Below are 24,137 nucleotides of genomic sequence, written 5' to 3'. Positions count from 1 at the left end.
CCCAAATCTACAGTTCTAGAAACCGAACTCTTGTTTGTATCATTGTTTGTTATTACACGAAAACAAGGGCATTTGTGCAACTATCCACTAAGGACAGTGAGAAGAACGAAGATAAGAAACCGATGATGGGAAAACCTGATATTTCAAATGCAGCTCCAAATCTAGAAGGCTGAAATTGGAGCAAGGTACGTATTCATACTTATTATAACTCATACAAGATTTCACGTGCAGACAGTCCACCAATATATATAACAATGAATGATTAGAACATCTTGGCTTACATCATTTATTATATCACAAAGAATAAAAAGCCATATTAGCTATTTGTCTTTCCTTATGACAAAAAATCTGTACAGTAGCCAGAAAAGGGAAAACATCAAGATGGGGAATATGGAAGGTTGGATCATCAAAACGAAAGAGGGCGAAAACCTTGCAGATCTTTCTGGATTTGGACAACGTCCAAGTGATCCATTGCTGATTAAAGTAGAAATATGTGCTGTAAGTTCACATTTCATACATAAACACAGCACCATGTGCTTCGAAAATTCTCGGTCAGACTCGATATAGTATGAACTGATATAACAATCTGACTTTTGGCTATAAGAACAGAAGGTCATTTTAGTGCGCAGATTGGAATGGCAAGTAGAAGATGAACGTATGCTATTCATACATTTGAGTCGAATAAGAGGGTGCAATAGCTATTGCATCTCACACGAGCGAATCACTTATCTTCTGCTGCATATAGCAAAAATGCAGACACAAAGGCAAAGACTAGAGAGGTGAAAAAAAAACATACCTTGCACTCGCAAGAAATGCAAAGATTGTAGAATATATAGTTTATGCCTTCCAAAGGCGGCAGCTTGATCAACTCGCTATACTCTACGAAATAGTCCCTGCAACACCATTACCACCTCAAGTTCAGAAAACAAACACGGAAACAATATCGAAAGAAAGCACAGATGTTTACACACCCTTTTAGCATCACAAACTAGTTGTACACTCCAATTCGCAATATATTGCCAACACATTATACACAAACATAAAAGGAATATCGAAAGAAAGCACCGATCTTTACCCACCCATTTAACATCAGAAACGAGTTCTACACTCCAATTCACAATATACAGCCAACAAATTACACACATTTCACTACTTCTATCACTAATCTACTCTCTTTCGGACCAAAGATCAAACATTTCATATGCATAAATTTTCCTCTGCTCCCTACCCACCTACACATTCATATGTACTACCAAGTTACCAACCCCCCCCCCCTCTCTCTCTCTCTCTCTCTCTCTCTCTCTCCTGTAATTTTCACACCTAGATAATTGTTAAATCACCACGACCATGAAAAGGACTCACCTGGGCAATTTGGGTTGATCCAGTTGAATGCCAAATGGCATGTAACTATGGTAAAAAGCCGTTCTTCCACGCAGAAAAAAGTAAGCTGCTGCTGATCTCATTTTTTTTCCTTACAATTTTCTCAGTATTTAAATAAACCCAGATGCCTCTTCCCGCCAACAATAAACAGACAAAAAACCTCCCAGAGTTTCTTTTGCTTCCGAAAATTCCAACGTCCTCGGTGACTTCGAGAACTTACAATCCAAAGATACCGATATTCCTGAGTTCCCTGCTTTATATTTCACAAACGTTGTCATTTGTATTGAAAACGTCGGACACCTGTCCAATATTCAGTATATTCTCTTGGGAGAAGTTTTTATCCGTATCCGGAATACAAAATTTAAATTTAACGGTAAAAATACTCGTAACATTAAGTACTACGCAACATCGAAGTCACACCTTACGTTATGTATTATTTTCATATTATAATAAGAGTGAATGACATAATTAATGTGTCACACTTGTAGAAATATTGGTTAGAAACAAATTAACCTATTATAATTTGAATAAAATAATATCACGTGCATGTATTTACTTATCAGTATATTTGTTTACACTTGTGCAATTATTGTTACTCGTTTACTTATCAGTAAAATGAATGAAAAGAAAGGGAATGAGTTCCCTTCATGACCTCCCCGTGTTTATTACCAAAAATCCATAATGGAATAACCTAATTTGAAGAATTTAATTAACTAGAGTGGCTTTTAATTTGATTCCCATTCTTTCCCTCTCATTGTCTGCTTAAAATAGCGTCATTATTTAAAATAGTTGAAATTTACCCTAGCTAAACCTTAGAAAATACCCTTTTGAAGTATAAAGCGGTTTCGTATTACCTAGAACTACTGTTCTAAAAATCGTCCTAGGCCGACGCTTAAAAATCGCTTAGGTGCTACGTGGTTGTCATTCGCCGGAATTAAGCCCAAATCAGAATCCTTACTTCCCCATTAATGACACGTAACGAAAAGAAAAAACAAAGGGAATAAGATATGCTGGAGAATAGACGGATCTGTGGGGACTATGTAATATGCAAGTTGGATTTTGGAGAAGCATACTGTCGAGGGGCGACGGATATTACAAACCAATTTTAGTGTTTTTATATGATTTTCTTTATCCTGTTCTGCTACTTTGTGACGGAGGGGAATATTGGAGGGTGGGTTGTGGGTTTAAGAGCGTCTCCATTGAGAGTCCTTATTTAGGGACTCTCACAACTAACCTTGAGAACTCATTTAGAAATTTTGAAGAATATTATCTGCAATGATAAATTTTTACAATATAATTTCTAATGTAAGGAGTCTAGGGACTAAAATTTTTAAAATTATTGTTTATTTCTTTGGAATATTGTAGTCATACAAAAATACTAGTCTTACCACATATTTGTATCATCTCTTTAATACAAACAAAACCCATATGTATTGATGGACCCTAAATAGCACAAATATGTGGTAGGTGTATCAAAAATAATAGAGTAATTTATTTTATTTTCCTTTGACAAGTGATTTTTCAAAACATACTAATTCGTTGTAGTGAAACTCAAATTTGGGGAAAACGACGAGTATATTGTCATGATTAATTGGTCTAAACTGCATTTAAAACATAGTGACCAAATTAATTAAACGTAGTGACCAATAATATTTTAAACGCTGTATTTTTTAAGGGAGGGATATATAACTTTTAAGTAAGACCATTTTAGTAAAAATGACATTACAAAATAAATGGTGGAACATTAAGATGTTGTCAATAATTTTTTTTCCTATAAAATAAAATGATGTTATTTTTATATAAAAATAAGATGATGTCGATATATATATGTTTCCTTATAATTTGTTTTCAGAATCTCTATATTTGAGTATTCTTTGTCCAACTTGGTGTAGTATTATTTATTTTTGTAATACAGGTTGTTCATTTAAGTTGACATCTTTTTATTTGGTTTCATCATCATTTTTCACAAATATTATAAAAAGGATAAAAGAAATGTGTGGATAGCACCACCCCTATAAGTACTAGTCCAAATTGACATATACAATAAATTATATTTTGCTCGATTAAATGATTGACCTAAAAAAGTCCCGTTAAAAAGAATTTGACTTTTAAACTGTCATAGTGCAAGTGGTAGAAAAATTTCTTTTTCAAATATCTAAACACTTGTATTACGATACTTAGTGTATTAGGTCGTGTCCTTAGCACACTTAAAAATATCTCGATTAACATGTATCATGTAATCAACAAGGTACGCATATATAATAAGGAGGAAGCTATTTCTGGTAATTGGGTCCAGTTTATTTTAATTAAACTTTTATCTAAGCCTGTAAGTTGTCATTTTACAAAATTCAGTAAGTTTGAGGGTGTCTAATTCTCCAATTTGGGTGACACATGTGAAGTTTTAAACAAAGAAACCTTTTTGAGAAAATGACATCCTAAATTTATATGAAAATTGAATTAATCAAATATTTTTCTTTGATCATTGCAATTGTCAAATCGTATGAACGGGAAACAGAAAGGGTATTATGCTATATCCTATTTGGGTCCGGCAATTTGATGCTACTGCAGCCAAATCGAAAAGGGTATCTAGTTTTTTTATTTTGTAAAACACTTAATAATATTCTCGTTTTCAATTTTTGTTTTTATTTCATTTTAGAAAGTTCGATTCGTTACTACCTTTGGCCTTTTTTTTTTTTTTTTTTGTGAAATGAAAACTAAACTAAAAGTGAAGACTAATCTTTTGATTTGGCTTCAGAATTTTTGTTTGGTTTTTTAAAAACTAAAGTTGAAACTAGTTACCAAATAAGTTTCTAATTTCTAGACTAAAAATTAAAAACGAAATGGATTAAATGACCCTTTAATGTTATCTCACAAGATTTTTTATTTTTGTAACAGATACTGCTCAAATTAACCTTGTTTTTTAATAAATAGGAAAAAATGTTTTTTTTTTTATTACAAACAAAATTAAAAATTTAAGGTAGACTCCGAGAAAGGAGAATGTTTAAATCCGGAAAACAGAAAAACCCTGTCAATTAGCGCAATTCACCTTGTGAAACGCTTCTTTTCTTTTTAGGTTGTAAGCTTTTATTTTGACTCTAACCCTTAAAAAAATGAAAAGGAAATCGTTGCTAAAAAACTATTGAGTCATCAACGTTTAATTTTCGGAAAAGAAAAAGAAAACCATTAATTTATAAGGGTTACTAGTACGTAGCTAGGACGGCAGAGTGATAGTTTCTTTCTTAATCTTGACATGATATGATGGCATCATCCCTCCATGTCTTTATCAACAAATGGGATTCGGTCGTGCATGACCGAATGCAACATGCAATTATCAAACGATACCACCCGCAGACCATGAAACCCTAGCTAAGCTTTGTTAACCATGACACTACATTTTTATTTGGAACATTATATCATATGCATGTTTGACCTTCCAACATTTTAACTTAATTTGTTTTATAATTTAGTCCATATATTTTTAAATTCAGTGAATCACTATATATGCTTATGTCATTCTTATGAACATTATAACCCAACCCCCACTAAGACTTTTGATTTTTTTTTTTAATTTACTATGAAGCGTAAAAGTATCGGATATATTGTGCAATCATCGTATGCGCTAAAACTCAAATAAATTTTTTATAGGACGACAATAAGACCTAGAAAGACTTGGAAATAAACTTAAACAAAATGTATGGAGCACTTTGAGCTAACGAAATAATTGGTGCAAAACTGAGCGGATGGTGTTTGAGAATTCATACGGTCGACGCCACTCACTAAATGAGATAATGCTTGATTGTTATTATTGTTGCTGTTTTTAGTTTTTCGCAATTCAGTGACTATTTTACATGCACGTTCGACACATAATCAATACATCAATTAGTTTGAAGTAAGTTGTGGATTATTTTGGTGGTTAGGGTCTTTCTCTTCCATCCACGTCTCAATTTCAAACTCTCTCCCTTTCTTTATTCTAGAATATAACTTGTAATAAATAAAATAAAATAAAAGTTTAAAGCCTAGGGAAGTTTACTTCACAAGATCTTCAAAAGGCCTTCCAATTAATTATTCAATTGACTATATTTTGCTCCTTTTTGTTTTAAACAATTGAGCACCACATATATTTGAGCAATTGACTATATTTTTGTAAAGTGTGTACTTGGTACATTGGCTGGCCTAAATACACAACTAATCCCATATGTCACTACTTTTTGCAACATTTCAGCATATTTGGGCGGTATTTGCATGGGAATCTTGCCACACGAGATCTTTGGAGTTGAAGGAATAACAACTGCAAATATATTACCTAGGAACACAAGAATTACAATAGTATTAATTCCTTGCAGATAGTCGATACGCATTCAAATTAATTTAGACTACTTAACTTAGAAATATGTCACCACTTTTAGCATCTATTTGATTTTTATTATTATTTAAAGTCTTATAACCAACAAGGCGACGACACTCAAAATTTGCTAATCTTTAAATTTATTGAATGATGATGTAATGAAGCTCCCATATCTTTCACGATCGAGAGTGGTGTTAAAGAAACCATAATATTTAAGATAGTTATTGCTCCACTATATTCAGGAGCGATAAATACTAAGAAAATTCTTTTAAAAGTGAGACTCCATAGACTTCTTGCCACCTCATACTTTTGACAAAATATTTTATGATATTGGCACGAGAATTGACGTTAAACTGTGAGATAACAGAGAGTTTATAAGAAGTCCTACTTTTGAGAGAGTCCCCTTAACATTTCTTATCTGGAGATTATGTTAAACAACTATTTGGTTCTAAGGGCTCTTACCTCTAATTAATTCAGCTCCAAAACCTTTTATAAATTCATCACATTCACCATCACCACTCTACAAGGGTATGAAAGCCATAATCTTAACAACCATGGCCTCATAATAGCTTCTTAAATAGACAAGGTGATGCAATTATATATGTAATTCAAAATATAATTAAAAAGTTCCAATTTGGTAATGCAACTATGCTATAACTTTGATAGTATCTCTGTGTGGGGCTTCAATGCTACGTAGCATTTAGTGTTACTAGTGTTTTAGCAATTATATTTGATTTCCACAATCGTTAAATCTTTTATTTTCAATTTAAACTGTTCATTTATTGTACTACGCAATGCTACTTAATTATCATTAAAAAAAATTGGTATGTCTTCTTTAGAGGTTACACAGTCACAATCACAAAGAACCCCTCAGAAAATGTAGATGAATTCTGTGCATGACATAATGTTGCAGGTCATGCATGACATAATTTTTTATTTATTCAGACTGGTGTTACATTTTTGCGAATGAGGATCCTCTTTGTGAGGTTTCTAGAAATCTTCAAATCGTGTCCGTTTATCGTATATCATGTGGTCCGTTTTTATAAGATCCCACATCGTCCAGGGGAGTGATCCTTATATGTATATTCCCACCTCTACCTAGCACGAGGCCTTTTAGGAGCTCACTAGCTTCGGGTTCCATCGGAACTCCGAAGTTATGCGAGTTCGCGCGAGAGCAATACCAATATGGGTGACCCACTGGAAAGTTCTCGTGTGAGTTCCCAGAAACAAAACCGTGAGGGCGTGGTTGGGCCCAAAGCGGACAATATCGTGCTACAGTGGTGGAGCGGGTTCGGGATGTGGTGGACCCGGGCCGGGATGTGACAGTTTTTGTTAAGTACTATTTGTATTTAATATTAAATAAAAGTATTTAAAATGATTTCTGACCGTTCGATGTACAATGAACATATACAATTTGAAGATCTTCAGAATCCTCGATATAATTTGAGAATCTCTGGAATCCTCACAAAGAGGATCCGGAGAGGATCCTCATTCCATTTTTGCTTTCTTTATTTTTTGAAGTCAATAAGTTACAAATAATGTTAATAAGTGAGTATCATTAAAGAAATGTAATAGGTCAACTATGAGGTTTTCTTTGGAACTGCTTTTAAAATGATTAAAAGCGTTTTTGATAAAAATGTTTTGGAATCAATTCTTAGTAAAAATACAAGTGATCGAATCCTGAAAAAACACTTGAAGTGTTTTCTACAGTAAACATATACAGGTGCTTCTTGCAGAAAACACTTCAAGTTTTTTTGAAACAAAAATATGTTCTCTAAAAGCACTTTTAATCCTTTTAAAAGCACTTTTAAACAAATAGTGATTCTTTAATGAGCGATTTATATAACTTCATACTTATGATCAGAAACATTTAATATTATAAATCACTTTGTAAATATCATTTATTGTAAAAGATCAATAAAAGATGAGATCGTTTAGTCTTTGAATTGTATAAAATCAGATGGTAGAATTCGACAAAAACATTACGAACTGTCTATCTATTCACTACAGTTGATTAACTAAATGATCTTAGTTTTAATTAATTGTTTGACAAAAACGATCTTTACATAATGATTTATAATATGAAATGATTTCGATCATAAACACAAAAATTTGTAATTCAATCACGAACGGTTTGAGGAAAAACCTATCCTAACCTTGAGGAGCCAAGCATTACGGGAACCAGAAATGTCTCGGCGCATGTACCAAAAGGAAATTCTTGTTTACTCAATTTTGTTGTTGCTTTGATTTGTGGACAGGGAGGGGAAGAACAATTAGATGGGCCAACCGTTGTAAACACATATCAAGGTGAGCTTACTCCTTGGGTTGCTTGAGAGAGGTTTTAGAAACTTTGTTCGTCACCCAATTTTTCATCAATATTACGTAGTAATGAGTAATACGAAAAACGAATGGCTAAGATTGAAAGTAGAAGATCTAATAGTTATGAAAATAAAATCTAACAACTAAAACACTCGTAAGGTATGTATCAAATCACATATTTCTTATAGATTTCTCAACAATTTGAGATGGAATTGTAATGCCAACAAGAAGCACTTACAACATGGGAAGCTTTTACAATCTATTCAAACTATTTAGGGCCTTGAGCTTTCATTCTGCAGCAAGTTCCTCCAACTTCATGTTTTCTGGTAAGACTAGGATACTAACTTATCAAATTCGATCTACGCAAGAAACTCAACGGTGACAAGAGAAAAACAAGAAACATGAGGATCATGTGGTCTGGTGTCAGCCCCTATGATTCAACTTCATGTCACATACACTCGGACGTTTCTATTAACCATAAGTGGCCATCGACACAGAGAATGCATAACGTATCTACCGGAGTTTAAGATTTCAGGCATTATATACAGGTAATGACAAAATCGAATGGTTCTGCACTGGCTATATTCAAATTGAATCCTACAAGTTATGCATTGTTTACCATATGCAGAAATTAAAATTTTAACTACAAAGATGTAAACAAGTTCATAACATTACCACTTTATGTGGTTGGAAAATGCTGATTTGTTACTTTTCACCCTGCTTCACCATCTGCACAACTCTGAAACACAGATACAATGATGAAGAGGAGAATAGTGATTTGTGAAGGCAGTTGTGCTTATAGCATGCTGTCTGATCTTGCAGGCAGCCTCCTAAAGAAGTTGAGTGGCACTGAAGGAAGTTTGTGGCGGAATTTGGGATGCCTTAACATGTAAATGCCTGCTAGAAGGGCCACAACTTGGAATGGAGTTACGTAGAGAACAATGGCGGCAATCAAACAGAAAGTTACGAACAGGGTGGTGGCTCTAGGGTCTCTCCAACTCAGAGGAGACTGAAACCTTTCACCTTGAGTTGCCAGATCACCGACAACAGTCTGAACCCTCCCTGCTATGCTTCTTAGTCGATCATATCTCATGCTCACTATATCTGATGGCCGAGAAGTTGGGAACTTGTCAAACTCTTCATCTAGTTCGTCAGGATGAGCAGCGTCAGCATGAGATAGCAGGATGTCCACGTGAGGAGGGTGCCTTGGCCTCCACCGGAAGTTCCAAATTCCAATCAAGAATAGGTAGAGAAAAATAGTGGGAAGAATTAGTTCCGGATAAAGAACCAATATAATAAAGAGGATATGAATTAAAATAGGTAAAGAAAAATAGTGGGAAGAATTCTTTCCTCCAACTTCATGCTTCTGGTAAGACTAGTTTACTAACTTATCGAATTCGATCTCCGCAAGAAATTCAAAGGTGACGAGAAAAACAAAGAAACATGACGATTATGTGGTCTGGTGTTCGTCCTATGATTCAACTTCGTGTCACTTACACTCGGACGCTTCTATTAACCAAAAGTGGCCATCGACACAGAGCATGCACAATGTATCTACCGGGGTTTAAGATTTGCTCAACACCAGATATGCAAATGACTCAAAATCCCAGGCACTATAATCTCCGGTCTATGTTATGAATGCCGTAACTAGGTGTGTTTCATATTCAGTTTCAGAAGCAGCAATGGTGAGTCGGAATTCCAAATTTTCATACGTTGAATTGCGCGGTTAATATATGCTGGTAAGGAGAGAAATCGAATGGTTCTGCACTGGCTATATTCAAATGGAATCCTACAAATTACATGCATTGTTTACCATACGCAGAAATTAAAATTTTAAATACAAAGACGTAAACAAGTTCATAAAATTACCACTTTATGTGGTTGTAAAATGCTGATTTGTTACTTTTCACCCTGCTTCACCATCTGCACAACTCTGAAACACAGATACAATGATGAAGAGGAGTGATTCATGAAGGCAGGTTGTGCTTATATCATGCTGTCTGATCTTGCAGGCAACCTTCTAAAGAAGTTGAGTGGCGCTGAAGGAAGTTTGGTGCGGAACTTGGGATGCCTCAACATGTAAATGCCTGCTAGAAGGGCCACAACTTGGAATGGAGTTACATAGAGAACAATGGCGGCAATCAAACAGAAAGTTACGAACAGGGTGGTGGCTCTAGGGTCTCTCCAACTCAGAAGGGACTGAAACCTTTCGCCTTGAGTTGCCAGATCACCGACAACAGTTTGAACCCTCCCTGCTATGCTTCTTATTCGATCATATCTCATCCTCACTATATCTGATGGCCGGGTAGTTGGGAACGTGTCAAACTCTTCATCTAGTTCGTCAGGATGAGCAGCGTCAGCATGAGATAGTCGGATGTCCATGTGAGGAGGGTGCCTTGGCCTCCGCCGGAAGTTCCAAATTCCAATCAAGAATAGGTAGAGAAAAATAGTGGGAAGAATTAGTTCCGGATAAAGAACCAATATAATAAAGAGGATATGAATTAAAATGGTTGTGAGAGGATTCTTCCAATTGCAGATTTGATCAAGCCATTTTCCTACTGCAATCAACCCGCTTAAAACTCCCATTATTCGGAAAAAATTGGCCTTGCTTCTTCTCATGCTCCACATATGTGAATCAACATCCAGCATATACTCCACAACCTCTTTCCTCAGGGGAGGCTCAGCCCGGTTCAGCCTCATCGAGACAATCTGCATAGCCTGGTGCCTCAAGCTATCGAGCTGAAGCACGGACAATGGATGAATGTAGTGCATTTTTGGCAACAGGGGATGCGAATACATATACAACATATTAATCAAAGATGAGCATGTAAACCTCACTGCCAACTGAATTTCACCCATTTTCTTCACCCCAGATGGTTGCAGGACCAGAAGAGGATACGAATGCGTGTAAACCCTGTCAGCTTCAAGTGTAGATAGCCGAATTCTCACTTTGCCAATTCTTGAATCCTTTCCCCCTTTATCACCTCCATGTCCATGTATATGACCATTGTCAAAAACTCCAATTGTAATCACAGTACACGGGTCGAAAACCTCCCAGATGTACTGCTCATTCCACTTAGGATTGAAGCTGTCCACGATTGTCCTTGTTCGAACCCATTTCCTCCCGTATTTTGCTACGCAATAAGCATCTGTGGTACCTCGGCCATCTTTTGTTTTCATTGGCATCAGACCAACGGCACTTATAACCCCTACCTCAAAAATCCCAATGCTTGACTTCCACAACTGCTTTGCTGTTGGCCTGAGATCACTACTGTAGTGTGTTGATTCATCCAAGACATGGTACCCGCCATCCAAACAAATCCGTAAATGAATCCTGCTCGCAAATTTGACCTCCCTCTTCTGTTCCCCGTCTACGATAATATGCTTCTCAAGATTATACCACCTAGTGTGCACAGGTTTATGGTCTAACCTCCTCTGCACATTCTGTAAAGGAATCACACACCTTCCCAAGATGTCATCTTTGCCAGATCCCACTCTATCTTCCACAGTCAGATACAACGGTTCCTCAAACGGTTCAGCAGCAACAAACATCAAATCCTCATTCCACATTGGGTTAATACTTTTGCTCTGTGATATTCTGGTCCTCAGTACCTGATTTCCACAGATAACCTTCACAAAAACTTCCGGATACCTACTCTTGTCATTTGGTAGCAAGTCCTGAGCTTCAATAACATTCACCCTCACATACCAAAGCTTGGGGGAGAGGTATACCTTCGATCGAATGTTATTGACACCCTCAGGCCCAACTGTTGCAGCATCAGAATGCCACGCATCAGGAAACGCCTCGTCTGCTTGAGTTCCCATCCAAACTGCCAGCATCAGCTCTCCCTTGACCTTATCCCCCTTCCTGTCCTCCAGCCTATACCACTGTGGTGCCAATGGGCTATCTGGTGGTACCCGTTTTGGGATATCAGTGAGATCCATCATAACCCTGCCCATGAAATCATCCAGCACAACATCCTTATCTTTCACCACAACTTCCAAAACTGAAGCTTGAAGTCGATCTTTGGAGAAAGCAAACACCTGATTCCATACAGGGTTAGACTTCTTCTCGAAATGCTTAGTAACTCCCTTATAGTTTCCGAGTTTTACTTCAACATAGGGATCAGAACTACCAGTGACATCTTTTGCAGGCAAATCCTTTGCTTTCACCACGCGAACGTAAAGGTATTGCATCTGTTCTACAAGGTCATAGGTGCATGAGAGCTTGTCGCCCGTGATAGAGCCCGCGCCAATGTTTGGCGAGGTCTCTTTCAGAGCGAAATCTTGAGATGGTGGAGGCTTCTGCATTTTCTAGTTTGTGGGAATAGAAAGAGAAGCTACTCCTTAAACACCAAACCGAGGTACACAAACAAATCGAATTTGATTTACAGAGATGCTATCAAAGCAAGTGAAACCTCAAAAGATTTCCAACACCAGCAATCATTTCCTTCCTAAAGATGCATATTTTTTTCTGTGAAATGGAACAGAAATTATCTCAAAGGTAAAAGAGATAACTTCACCAAGAACTTCAAAAGAAAGAAACCCTGAAGAATTTCTTGACAACCTGCAGATTCAAAGAATCAATGTATTACTCTTCCATAAAGTAACCCTCTTTTGGTTTCTTTGAGAAGAAAGTAGAGAGAGAGAGAGATTCAAAGGTCACTTCCCTTTTCCATTTTTTGGATCACTGAGAAAATAAACTTCAGAACAACCAATACATATTTTCTATTCAATCAATACATTTTCTGAGCAACCAACCATATTAACTTCACAGTACAAAAAACCAAATCAGAGAGTGTACTAAAAGAATAAAAATAATCAAAGTTAGCTTTATATCAACAACTCACAGATCCAGTGCAGAAACCCCATCAAGTCAAAGACAACAAGTAAGCTCAAATTTCAAGGAAACTTGCACATAACTAATCACACCTAAAGAAAAAAATGGGTTTTCAACAACTCGTAAAAAAACACCAACTTCTAGAAAATCTTAAACGCAAGCAAGCATTCATTGTTCATCTTCACAAGCAAATTAAGTGACCTACAAAAAAAGAAGAAAATATGGGAACAGGAAAACTATACAAGTAATGCCAACTTATTAGAGTTACACACTGACCTGAGGTAGCTAAAAGTGCTTTTCTTCAACGTGCTTCCATGGAAAGTCTTCAAATTTAAGAAAAATGGGAAAATTCAGTTTGTAAGAAAGAAGAAAAAAGGCCAGCTGAAGAGAGTGAAGAGTGTGTGGGGCTGAGATCTGTGAGAAAGACTGAATCTTTTCTCTATAAAGAGCATGGACAGAAAGAAACCTACTGAGTGCCAACTTTTCACTTTTTTTTTACAAATTTTTTATTTTATTTTTTAGTTCTTATTGTTTTGTGTAAGAGAGGGCATTGCACACGAGAAAATTGTTAGTGTAGCGGGACAAAATCTGATACATCAAGTATTACAAAATAATTGGTTGAAAGTTTTTCTTTGAAACATTTAACCGATTATTTTGTGACACTTGTTGCGCCGAGCCGTGTTTTATGTACCATTAGAAATTTTCGTTACACATGTGCGAGAAGATTATGGACAGTTTTGGCATCATCTGGTCTTGGATTGGTGTTCCTCGGTGATATGAGAAAATTTGTCTCTTTTATTTTATATGTTTCTTGGTTTCTTCATCATGTGGGGTGGTTTGGTAATGAATTGAGCATTTTGGTCACGCATTTGTAATATTTTAACATAAACAATGTGTAGAAACTCTAAGATTTTTATGCGAAAGTGCATGTATCATCTATAACTCATAACATCGTAGTATTGAAGAATAGGATCTCATATCGGTATATGATAAAATAATACATATATATATATATATATATGAGAGATTTCGTCTTTAATATCACCAAAATTTTTACCTAAAAGGTGAAAATTGAAAAATAATATATCAAATCATGCAAGTTAGGAGAATCCGAAGGACTTTTAGCCTTAATCGCAAGTGTAAATTAATTTAGTCACAAAATTAAAAGCCTACCACAAACCATTTTATAGGGTAAGTAAAAAGTTTCAATCACTTGATTGCCAGTCCTAGACATTACTTATGGTTTTTATTTTATTTTATTTCATTATACAACGATGTTCTACTATAAAGAAAAGTGACAATTGTCATACGATCATGAACTACCAGCCTACCAACCTTAGAATTTTTTTTTTTATAATACAAGATATTCTATTCTAAAAAACTAACGACGAACGTTTATTACATAATAGACCAGCATTAAACTCGACATTTTTCAAAATCGACCTTTACCTATGCCAACTTTTATATTCTTCCCATATAGCTTGTTTTACATACTAAGGTTGAAGACTTATTAATTGATTTTGAATAATGCTTGGCTGTTGAAAAAAGAGTAGCAAATCTTACTGAAATGAACAAGTCTCTAATAATAAATGAACATGTGGTTAAACAAAGAATTAAAATTTTAAACCAACATCACTCCAAACAAATGAACACCTATCCCCTTTCAGCATGACTTACTATTTTTTTCAACAGTCAAACATTATTCTTGATTTTTATGAGATGTTACCTTAGAAAAAGGCCAATAGCTTTACTAATTCTCGCATGGGAAATGAAAATATGAATTGATTGATGAGGGTACATATCCTTAAAAAGGTTAAAGTCACATCATTAAATTGATGACCCACAGTAGTTGTGTTCATAGCAGTAACATTTTCTTATGTAAAGGACTACATTAGGGTGAGGTTGTTCCCAAAATCATTGCATTCAACTCATGTCATCGAAAAAGTTTTCAGTGTATTAAAAATATGGGCACATACGCTAATACATTATATAAGTACAAAAACAGTAAAAAAAACCCTATTTCCTATTTATATATGACATATCGTCCCATAGTATAAATACATTGAAAACTCTCCAATGTCGCCATGTGTATGTGTAAGTGTAAATAATACATATTAATTTCCTTAATTGAAGGAGAGAGAAGGTGACGTGAACTAAGGGGTATATACCATATGTTTGACAAAACTCTTGTGTTTTGTTTTGCAATTAAAATAAAGAGGAGAATAATTTACGCACAAGTCTTATTTTTTCATGCACACTATTATTTAACTATAATTTTTTATTTATTTCAAATTTATCAACTTTTTATTTTTATTTTTATCTATAAAAATTCACTCAAATCTTAAAGTATATAACTGTTGAATCAAGAGTTTAAGGTTTCTTTGTAGAATCATATTCAGTTATTTTCTTTATTACAAATGAATGTCTTAATAATTTTGGATTTGTATATTTTTTTTGCAAAAATGATCCATGAATAATGTTATAAAAGATAGACGGTTAAGATCGTTAAAATACGTTAAGGGAGTGGGTTCTATAAAAACGTATGTAAAGAATTGTGTAAAACAAGTGGTGCCACGAGATCCGCTCTCATATATAAATGATTTAAAACTTTGTATAAAGTATTTGATTACATGATTATTGGCCACCATGGATACAACTTCAATTCTGAAAGTGACATATGCATCAAATTATATGTCACAAACTAATTTATTTGGCCATACCGATGGCCAAAAATTCGATTTCTTGTGATATGGATGTTTCATGGGGCCAATATTGAAAGCAAAAGATAACCATCCACATTCATATACAAGAATTAAATTTGCAAAACTTATGCCCACAATGCTGGCAGTTGAAAAATAATGAGAAAGAAATTGTTGTTAGGTATCATAGGATAATGAATTAAATTTCTTTTTTGTTTAGATATTAAAAAAAGATAAAACCTTTCTCTCTTTTGGTATTTAATTTATTATTCAGCAAGTATTGCCAAAATTTTGAACGCTTGAAAGACGAAGGTATGCATACGTGCGGACAATCAGACCATATGATCCTCCGCTCATATACACGAGAAACGCCTCACTTCTTTGAAGTTTGAATCCCATTCCTTATGTTCGATGCACATAAATGGATTAAAAAAAAAAAAAAAAAAAAAAAAATAAAAACTAACGAAAAATCCAAAAAAATTTCCCTTTTATTGAAAAATCATTTTTAAAGGTATAGTGAATAGTACCAGAAAAAATGTATAAATATGATTTTTCGTTAAAAGTAAATAATACCAGAAGTATTTTGTTAAACCTTTCAAAAAAAAGAAGTAAAACGTATGAATATGGAGAATATGAGCAACTATTAACTAAATTAAAAATAAAGAAACTAAACAAAAAGAAGAAAATGAATTTTTTGTTTTGTTTTGAAGTTGGAGTCGTATTTTGTAGGTGTGTTAGGTGGAACCATCAAGTTCACCAAAATGGCGAGATGACCAGAAAATAAACCCTACTTCGGTGTATGGTTGTTGACCTTTTCCTGATGTGACACACATAGTTGTCATGATTTTTGACCATGCGCAAGCACATGCACAAGGCGTGCACTTTAGGTTATGCAAAGCCAAAAATGAAAACGAGAGTTGATTTTCACGTGCTTAGTTTTTTACGCATATTTTGTTATTTTAAGTCATTGAATTGAATAAATAAAATAAAATATGTCCATTAACTCGAACAATTGAATCTTTATCCTCATAGGTATGTATGTACACTACTTTTTACTTTCTGCACATCTTTTTTTTTCTAGCTGTAGGATTGAAATGGGCTTGTTGGTAGAAGAAGGCCATTTGTCCACACAAGTCTCGTACATGAGTTTACTGCTCATTTGTATCCTCTTTGGACTTTAATTTCTAGAGTCTAAAGACTAGGAATCTCGACCCTTGATTTGTGTGAAAGAGAGATCGGAGCTATTGGTTTGTGTGAAGTGGACCAATAGATTTAGTTAATGAGGACCATCAGATTCAGTTTAAATGATCCGAATTGCCTAGTCCTTAAACTCTGGACAATGAGATCCGAAGAGAATATATGTCCATACTTTCATTGCATCTCAAAGGAAAAGCAACTTTTTGATAGTAGAAAACCTTCATTTTAGTACATTTTGGTTTAAGAGGCTTTTAGGGGTTCCATTTTTCGGATAACTAAAAATTGCTCTCTAAAATATTCGGTTTGTATCATTTTGGCTCCTAGATTCTTTTTCATCCCAAATTGGTCTGTAACCATTTTGCTTTCACCGGCTTCTAGATCTTCCCAGCTTAGGAGGTGTCATGGTGACAAGAGAAACTTACTCGAAACCCGCTGTACTTGTTTCCTCTGACATGATTAGTCACGTGAGAAGAGAGATAAGAAGAATGGGTAAAAATTCTCCCCAAGCTAGGAATATCAAACGAACTGAATCAATCATAAATTCATAATTCAGCTTCAAGGATGCCTTTTCAATCGTTAGCTTTGAATAACATACAAACTGAAACAATCAGTAACAGCATGATTCTCAGACATAGTTTGCAGTTAGAAATGAACTAGAAGATGTTGAAATATCAAACCAATTCCTAGCGGAACAGCCGAAAGACAAATGTGGGACTATGCAAATCAATAAAGCTATCTTCAGCTGCTTCAAGTGACTGCAGAAATATCGCTTCTCTGGGTTCCTCACTCACTCCGGTTTGCGTAGCGTACTCCAATGCCATCTCATAGTCCACCTGAAAATTTTGAGTAGGGTATGTGTTTAACATCAGCTTATCTACTGGACTACATAAATGTCTACATCCACCTTCGTCCCAGTTTCTAACCAGATGTTCTCATAATCACATTGGTTTCAAGATACAAATACCGTTAGTTCCTCACTACAAGCAATGCATAAGTAATAATAAGCAAAGTATAGTTGAGTACCAATTTCTCCACAGCTACCGATGATATGCATACTGACCCCCGACACCAAAGTAAATAATAAAAAGTGCAGAAAAAAGGAAAGAAAAGCCACACGAAAATTGTTATATGAGCAGTTAAGGCATCATCCCACCTGTTCAACATGTTGTAAAAGCTTTTCCTTAAGTATTTCTTTTGTAACTGTTTGATTTGATATTTCCTTGTACATTTCATCGCGTTGCTTCTTTGCTGCATGTGATTGTTCCTGTTGGCATGTACAACTTTCATTAAGTTGTAATCACTTTTCCTATTATTGTTTCCTAGCCTTATTTAGAAGGACCTCTTGTAAATCAGTTTATTTACGTCTATGAGAGATGAAAAATAAAATCATTCTATTCTCACCGAATTCTGCGCTTTGATCTCCTTCCACGCATCATAAAAAACAGTACAAGCATTATCGAGATACCTGCAAATTCACAGTTAGATTGCTTCAAATCCTACAGGGAGTGGAAAATGATCATTCGCATCAAATTAAGAATAAAGGCCAAACGAATGATTAGTTTTACTTGCTCAAACTTCGCTTTCTCTCCTGCTGTTCACGAGCTTGCATTTTCTTCACTATCTTGGTTTTTAGCTGGATGCAACACTGTTGAAGGGCAGACTGTCGAGGTATCGTTGTTACATAATTTGATTATATATTATACATTGAATGAAGAAAAATTATAATATAGCCACTGACCTTGACAGCTGAAGCTATTTCAGTTATATCATCTCCGATATACTCCTTCCCTGTTCCTTTAAAGGGTATTTTTGTGCTTACAATGCTCACAAAGACACCAATCTTATCCTGAGTTTGGTTGATCTTGTAACTACTCCAACTAAAAGAATATTTTTCACATTGTGTTATATATAAAAACTAGACTGCTATCTCCCTTCTTTTTTCTACACAATTCTCAACCTAAAAAGAATAGAATTGCAAACAATGAGAAAGTTTACTATGACTTACTTGATTCTCTTAAGAGCGGTCCTGGTGACAACATCAGCACCTTGTTCGAAAAGAAGTGGAATTCGGTTTGCAAATCGGAAAATATTCAAACCCTAAAATGGAAACCCAAAAACTTCATAAATGTTCATTGGATAAACAAATCAAATTCTAACATACATTTTGTAGTACTCAAGTAATAATCAAGTAAAATGGCATCTAAAGAAAATATGAGCGAGAAGAACAAAATTCCAGTTTACGATTTGTTAATTCCTTAGTCTATATTAACCATCATTATTAATACAGAATCACCTACTTGCTTGACATCTTTTCCACCCACACTGACACCAGCTTCCACAATGAATGGGTGGCCTTCAAAAACTCGGGCACTGTATAGAATATGAAGTAAAGAAACAGCGTTTGGGTACAAAGTCAATCATGCTTGTGTACAAAGTCAATCAATCAGCAGAAAACACAAATAGGCGCATAAAGAATAGTAGCAGTCAGCTGTTTACAGGAATTCTTAGAAAATAAATCACATGAATTAGCAAAGTTAGAATTCAAATAACCTTCCAGAATAAGTTGCGACCATGTCTGGATGCAGCTCCTTTATAATTCCTAGACGAAGATTGTATTCCCCTGCAGGACTCAGACACTGAAAACAGCGAGTAAATAATAGCCCAAAGTTCCAAACCACATAGCCAAGACTATCTATTCTATGCTGACTGATGTAAAGCGAACAGAGACCAAAAAGAAATGCTTACATCACCACTAGGATCATCAAATTTAGCTTGACGAAATAACTGATGGATGCGAACAATTTGTTGAGAAGTTAGAGACTTAATAGGCATTTTTGGACTGAACTCAGGACCCAATTCCCCTGAAAAAAGGAAGAAATACCAGCTTAAGCATCTAAGCAATAGCACCACAATCATGACAAAAATCCAACCTTTAATAGTGTACAAAGGATGTGCACAGAAACTCTGCAAGAATGTAACAGTACAACTACCTCAAATTCTGTTTACACTAAATATTATTCAGATCACAGTGAAAAATACTTACCAATTAGTCGTTCAGCATATGCTTTTCGTATATTAACAAATTCATGCTGAAGAAACTGTAAAAGGTTTTGCTTTGGATTTTCTTCAATGAGGCGCTTTATTAGCAATAAGTCAACAGATGATGGATGGTGCTTTGTCTCAAGAGGAACTGGAGGCATCACATCTGTTCTCCGAGCAAACCTTATGGTAATGCTTTTACTGCATGAAAAGTAAAATGTTAGTACGAATTTGTTCAGGACATAAATTCTAAAACTGCGCCTTTGTGTGTATGTGCACGCGCACGCGCGTGTGTGTGTGTGTGTGAGAGAGAGAGAGAGAGAGAGAGAGAGCTTACTCTGCTGCACCTGATACAAATTTAAAAAGAAACTCGGCATAAGGAGTTATAACTGCCATTTGTCGCATGTAATGCAATATCTTGGACTGCACATGCCAACATTTTCATTAGCTTAAAATGAAACGAGCTTAGTGAACTACACTGAACAATATTTTTCAAAGCTAACCATAACACATCAGATTGACATATATGGTTAAGCATGTATGTATCTGTAATGAATTAAATGTCATTAGTCAGTTACTTAGCACATACACGGTAACTTGTCCAATTTCCTTCAATAACAACTTGGATCTCAGCTCCATGCCATTGAACCTTGTTATCCCGTTTTTCATGTAAATGGACATGAGGAATGTTCCTGAAAGCATAAACAAGCATTATTGTGATGCGTAACAAGCGCCTAAACCTTAAAAATAAAGTATATTCTTTACCATTGGAACTTCCATTTTATGATATGAACAAAATAGACACATTAACTTTTTATAGGAATGATATAAACACTAATACAAGCATATACGGATATATATGATAAAAATAAGATTCAGGTAGCAACCACTAATCCAGAAATTATATCTTATACTATGCCCAAGTCATACCTATGAATATCTATATCCAGCCTGCAAAATGAAGTATAATTTTGGCCCTTCATAGATGACGAGATCTCTATAGGAAGCCCTGTACTCATCTTTGACCAAATTAATGCCTGCATAAAAAAAAACATAGGTCATAACTGGGGTTATACATATGCATGCAACAATTATATAACAGAAGAATGTCATGAACATATACATGATATGCCAATAAATACCATCTTTGCACCTAGACCGAACTTCCCACGTGTCTGCTTCAAGCCATATTTTGTTCCAGATAACACTGGAAGAGTTCATAAACTCACAGAAAGATTAAGATGTGATAAAAGTGACATGCCATTGAGGGTCATGTGGTTTACTAGTTAAAAGACAAAACCAAACGAAAAGTTTTGCAAAGTTACTTTACCTCGTCCAAACATATTTGGAATGTCAACATGTGGCATCCCTTTTCCATTATCCTGTATTTAAATCATAAAACCAATCATGTGAGTTACAGTTATAGTGAATAAAAAACAACACATACGCTGTATGATTGGAGACTTGTTGATGGGGAGCACATCATACCTTGCACGTAACCCTGTAAAATGAAGCCTCACCTCGACCCTTTATGGTCTTTGCAGCTGGAGGTTCTTTGACCATCTTTCCAGAGGAAGCATTTTTTGCCTGTAATTCTTGAGCACGAGCTTCCTTTGCTAATCGTTTCTAGATAGAAAAAACAAATAACAAGAGTAATATATAAGAGGCTAGTTATCTACAAAATAATGATAATAATAAGAAACAATGAGCTTAAAATAATATTCGCAGAATCTGATACTTCCTATATAGCGTTTTCCAAATTCATGAAGTTCATTTGCTGGTAAAGTAATTGGAAGACGAAAGTTATGATCCATTAAGAATGAACTCCCAAATCAAGACATGCAACAAAACACATAATTTGGAAGAGAGAAAATAATGTTGATGAAAAATAAAGCACCCCAAGTCAATACATGACTACATGTATAATATAAGATAATCAAGGAATTGGAAATAACATAGCAACAAAGTCACATCATAAGTATGCACACCTCACGAGCTTTAGCTGTTTCATAATCATCGTATAATGCCTCATCAACACGATCTCGATCAATAAGACCAATCATAGAATTGAACTTGCTTTTCTCAATATCTTCACTGCAATAGCCAGATTCAGTATATACAGAAATATGTCAATATCACAAAGGTGACAACGATACCAATCAGAAGACAAACTTTACCCACTATATTCACCCCTACTCATATGAACCAACATGCCCGACAAATTTCATAAACGTATAATAACTAGCACTTACATCGTTATTTCTATCACAGGAAGCTCCGATATGGACTCCGTGGAATCAAGTGAGTTCTCAACAAGTTCCCTCACAGTAGTGTAAAGACATTTCCCTGGCTGAAAATTCCCAAAGAAAAAAGGGGAGAAAGATACAATGAGACAGTTAAGGTTCCAAGCTCTTTGCTTTCTTGAATCAATCAATTATTTTTCAAAACAATCTAAGGTCCACATAAACTTCCATGCTTCTATATTTTAGAGCTAACTTCGAATTACGAAAATCTATTTTCTTTTTTCAGTTTACATGTGCGTGTGAAAATCCAAATTCCAACTCATACGATCATAACTGCATAAGAGATAACAAAATTATTTCCCGAATTCATCAAACATTGAGAATTCATAACAAAATTGTGGGAAACAACTTCAACCTCCACTACACCATTCAAATTCCTAGTCTTTAAATTAGAAACCATAAGATTCCAACTTTCGTCCAAAAAAGAAAGGTAAAACAATAATGTAATAGAAAAAGCATACATTATCGAACCCAGCAATGTTCTTGTTCTCCGCAAAGAACTCCGCCGGCGATTCTGCAGAAAAATTGAAAGCATGGCTAATGAATATTCAAACTAAAACATGCGTACAGAAAACGAATGCAGAGAGGGAGAGGAGAGAGAGAAACTCTGTTCGAGAACGCTATCTTTGGGCTTTCTGGGCGTCTTCGATTGGCGTTTCTTAGGCTCCGTCTGGCTCTTGCTGCTCCCTCCAGCTTCCATTTCAAATTCCCAATCAAATCTTCGCCCCCAAAAAACCCTAAATTTGAAAAAGGAAAAAACCCCAAATTTGAAAAAGGAAAAACCCCCAAATTTGGATGATAGGAGGAGGAAGAAGAAGAAGCTAGGGTTTTGTTAGGTACAGTGTGTGAGCTATGGCGCGATCAGCTGCATAGCCGTTTGACGGCGGACTGTGCTTTTTCTCTGGAGGTGTGATGATAATGGACGGTGCAGATTGGGGGTTGGATTAGACATCAGCTGGACTTGTGTGCGTACAAGATCAGCATTTCATAGACCGTTTTTTCTTTCCCGCTAAATGTTGTACATGTGTGACATAAATTATAGGGATGTTATCCACACATTCTTTTTTAATTCTCACACATTTCTTGTTAATTTATATCCGTTGATCTTTCTCAATTCATCCGATCTAACTGCCGAAAACTAAAAAGGTGTGGGAGAAATAAAAAAAGGTGTGGGAGAAATAAAAAAAGGTGTGTGAATATCACATCTCAAATTATATCTTACAAGCATTTGGCCCTTCTTCTAAAACCACTATCAATTATTTTACGATCATTAGTGTTTTTTAGAGTTTCAAATGATCCTCACAAAATGTTAGAACATTTCAGTTTCTTGATTTGGCATGACAAACAATCAAAATGTCTTAAGATATCACGTTGATACAATCTATGAGTTACTAAAATCTTGCGTCGTCTTATTTTGTCTTAAAAGAAATTTCCATGCATGTCATCTACGTGGTAATTACTTGTTCAGAAATGTTAAAAAAAGAGAGAAAATAAGGGGGTGTGGAAAGTTAATAAGTGCTAAATAACATCAAGTCAATTTATGCTTTTTGTTGACAAAATGAATTCTCTTAAGAGAGTTGTTATTAATATTTCAAAAATAGATTTGTGAATAAAAACATGCAGAGAATAATAACAATTTTGAAGTGTGGATAACAACATCATTTCTCTTGATAATATGGGTAGATAAACATATAGAATTATGTTTAGTATCGTAGACTTAATGGCACCACTCAGACAATTTCAACTTTCATAGCAATTATTGATAGCATATAATAATAAACATTTTCAAAATGTTGGCCCTGGTCCCGGGCCCTATAGATATCGATTGTCATACCCTCTAGGAGAGATTTTTCAGCGTTCTCAAAATACTGAGGAGAACACATATGTCATTATAAATCTGGTCGAAAATTTTTATTTTCAAGTATCTTTCTAATTATATAATGATATGTGATGTTTCAACTAATATTCCAGATACGTCGAAAAATTTCTCTACAAGTAGTAGACTGGACGAGAAT

General features: G+C 35.1%; 2 protein-coding genes across 3 annotated transcripts; both read right to left on the bottom strand.

Annotated features, from left to right (window-relative positions):
- Positions 1-9,792: 9,792 nt before the first annotated feature.
- LOC137715397 (multiple C2 domain and transmembrane region protein 5) lies at positions 9,793-13,753 on the bottom strand. Of its 2 annotated transcripts, none has more exons than XM_088691764.1 (2): positions 13,161-13,753; positions 9,793-12,976 (listed from the first exon to the last, which is right to left on the bottom strand). In XM_088691764.1, exon 2 carries the CDS (start codon positions 12,353-12,355, stop codon positions 10,031-10,033), a length of 2,325 nt encoding a protein of 774 aa, XP_088547890.1. In that variant the 5' UTR covers positions 12,356-12,976; positions 13,161-13,753; the 3' UTR covers positions 9,793-10,030. The 2 variants fall into 2 exon arrangements, with proteins under 2 accessions (XP_088547890.1, XP_068310816.2); XM_068454715.2 differs by having other exon boundaries at positions 9,793-12,611.
- Positions 13,754-17,294: 3,541 nt separating this feature from the next.
- Positions 17,295-23,155, bottom strand: TOP6B (topoisomerase 6 subunit B). Its single transcript, XM_068454993.2, has 20 exons — positions 22,729-23,155; positions 22,584-22,636; positions 22,072-22,169; positions 21,808-21,913; positions 21,308-21,445; positions 21,150-21,201; positions 20,962-21,026; positions 20,750-20,856; positions 20,409-20,511; positions 20,157-20,242; positions 19,824-20,020; positions 19,526-19,641; positions 19,331-19,416; positions 19,078-19,150; positions 18,786-18,877; positions 18,519-18,657; positions 18,346-18,440; positions 18,182-18,245; positions 17,934-18,044; positions 17,295-17,613 (listed from the first exon to the last, which is right to left on the bottom strand). Exons 1-20 carry the CDS (start codon positions 22,820-22,822, stop codon positions 17,464-17,466), a joined length of 2,025 nt encoding a protein of 674 aa, XP_068311094.1. The 5' UTR covers positions 22,823-23,155; the 3' UTR covers positions 17,295-17,463.
- Between the last annotated feature and the right edge of the window lie 982 nt (positions 23,156-24,137).

Source organism: Pyrus communis, chromosome 3 (assembly GCF_041283825.1).
Source record: "Pyrus communis isolate YQ-2024b chromosome 3, ASM4128382v1, whole genome shotgun sequence".
Lineage (NCBI taxonomy): Eukaryota > Viridiplantae > Streptophyta > Magnoliopsida > Rosales > Rosaceae > Pyrus > Pyrus communis.
The sequence above is the reverse complement of the archived record's forward strand: the minus strand, read 5'-3'. Positions and strand labels throughout refer to the sequence as shown.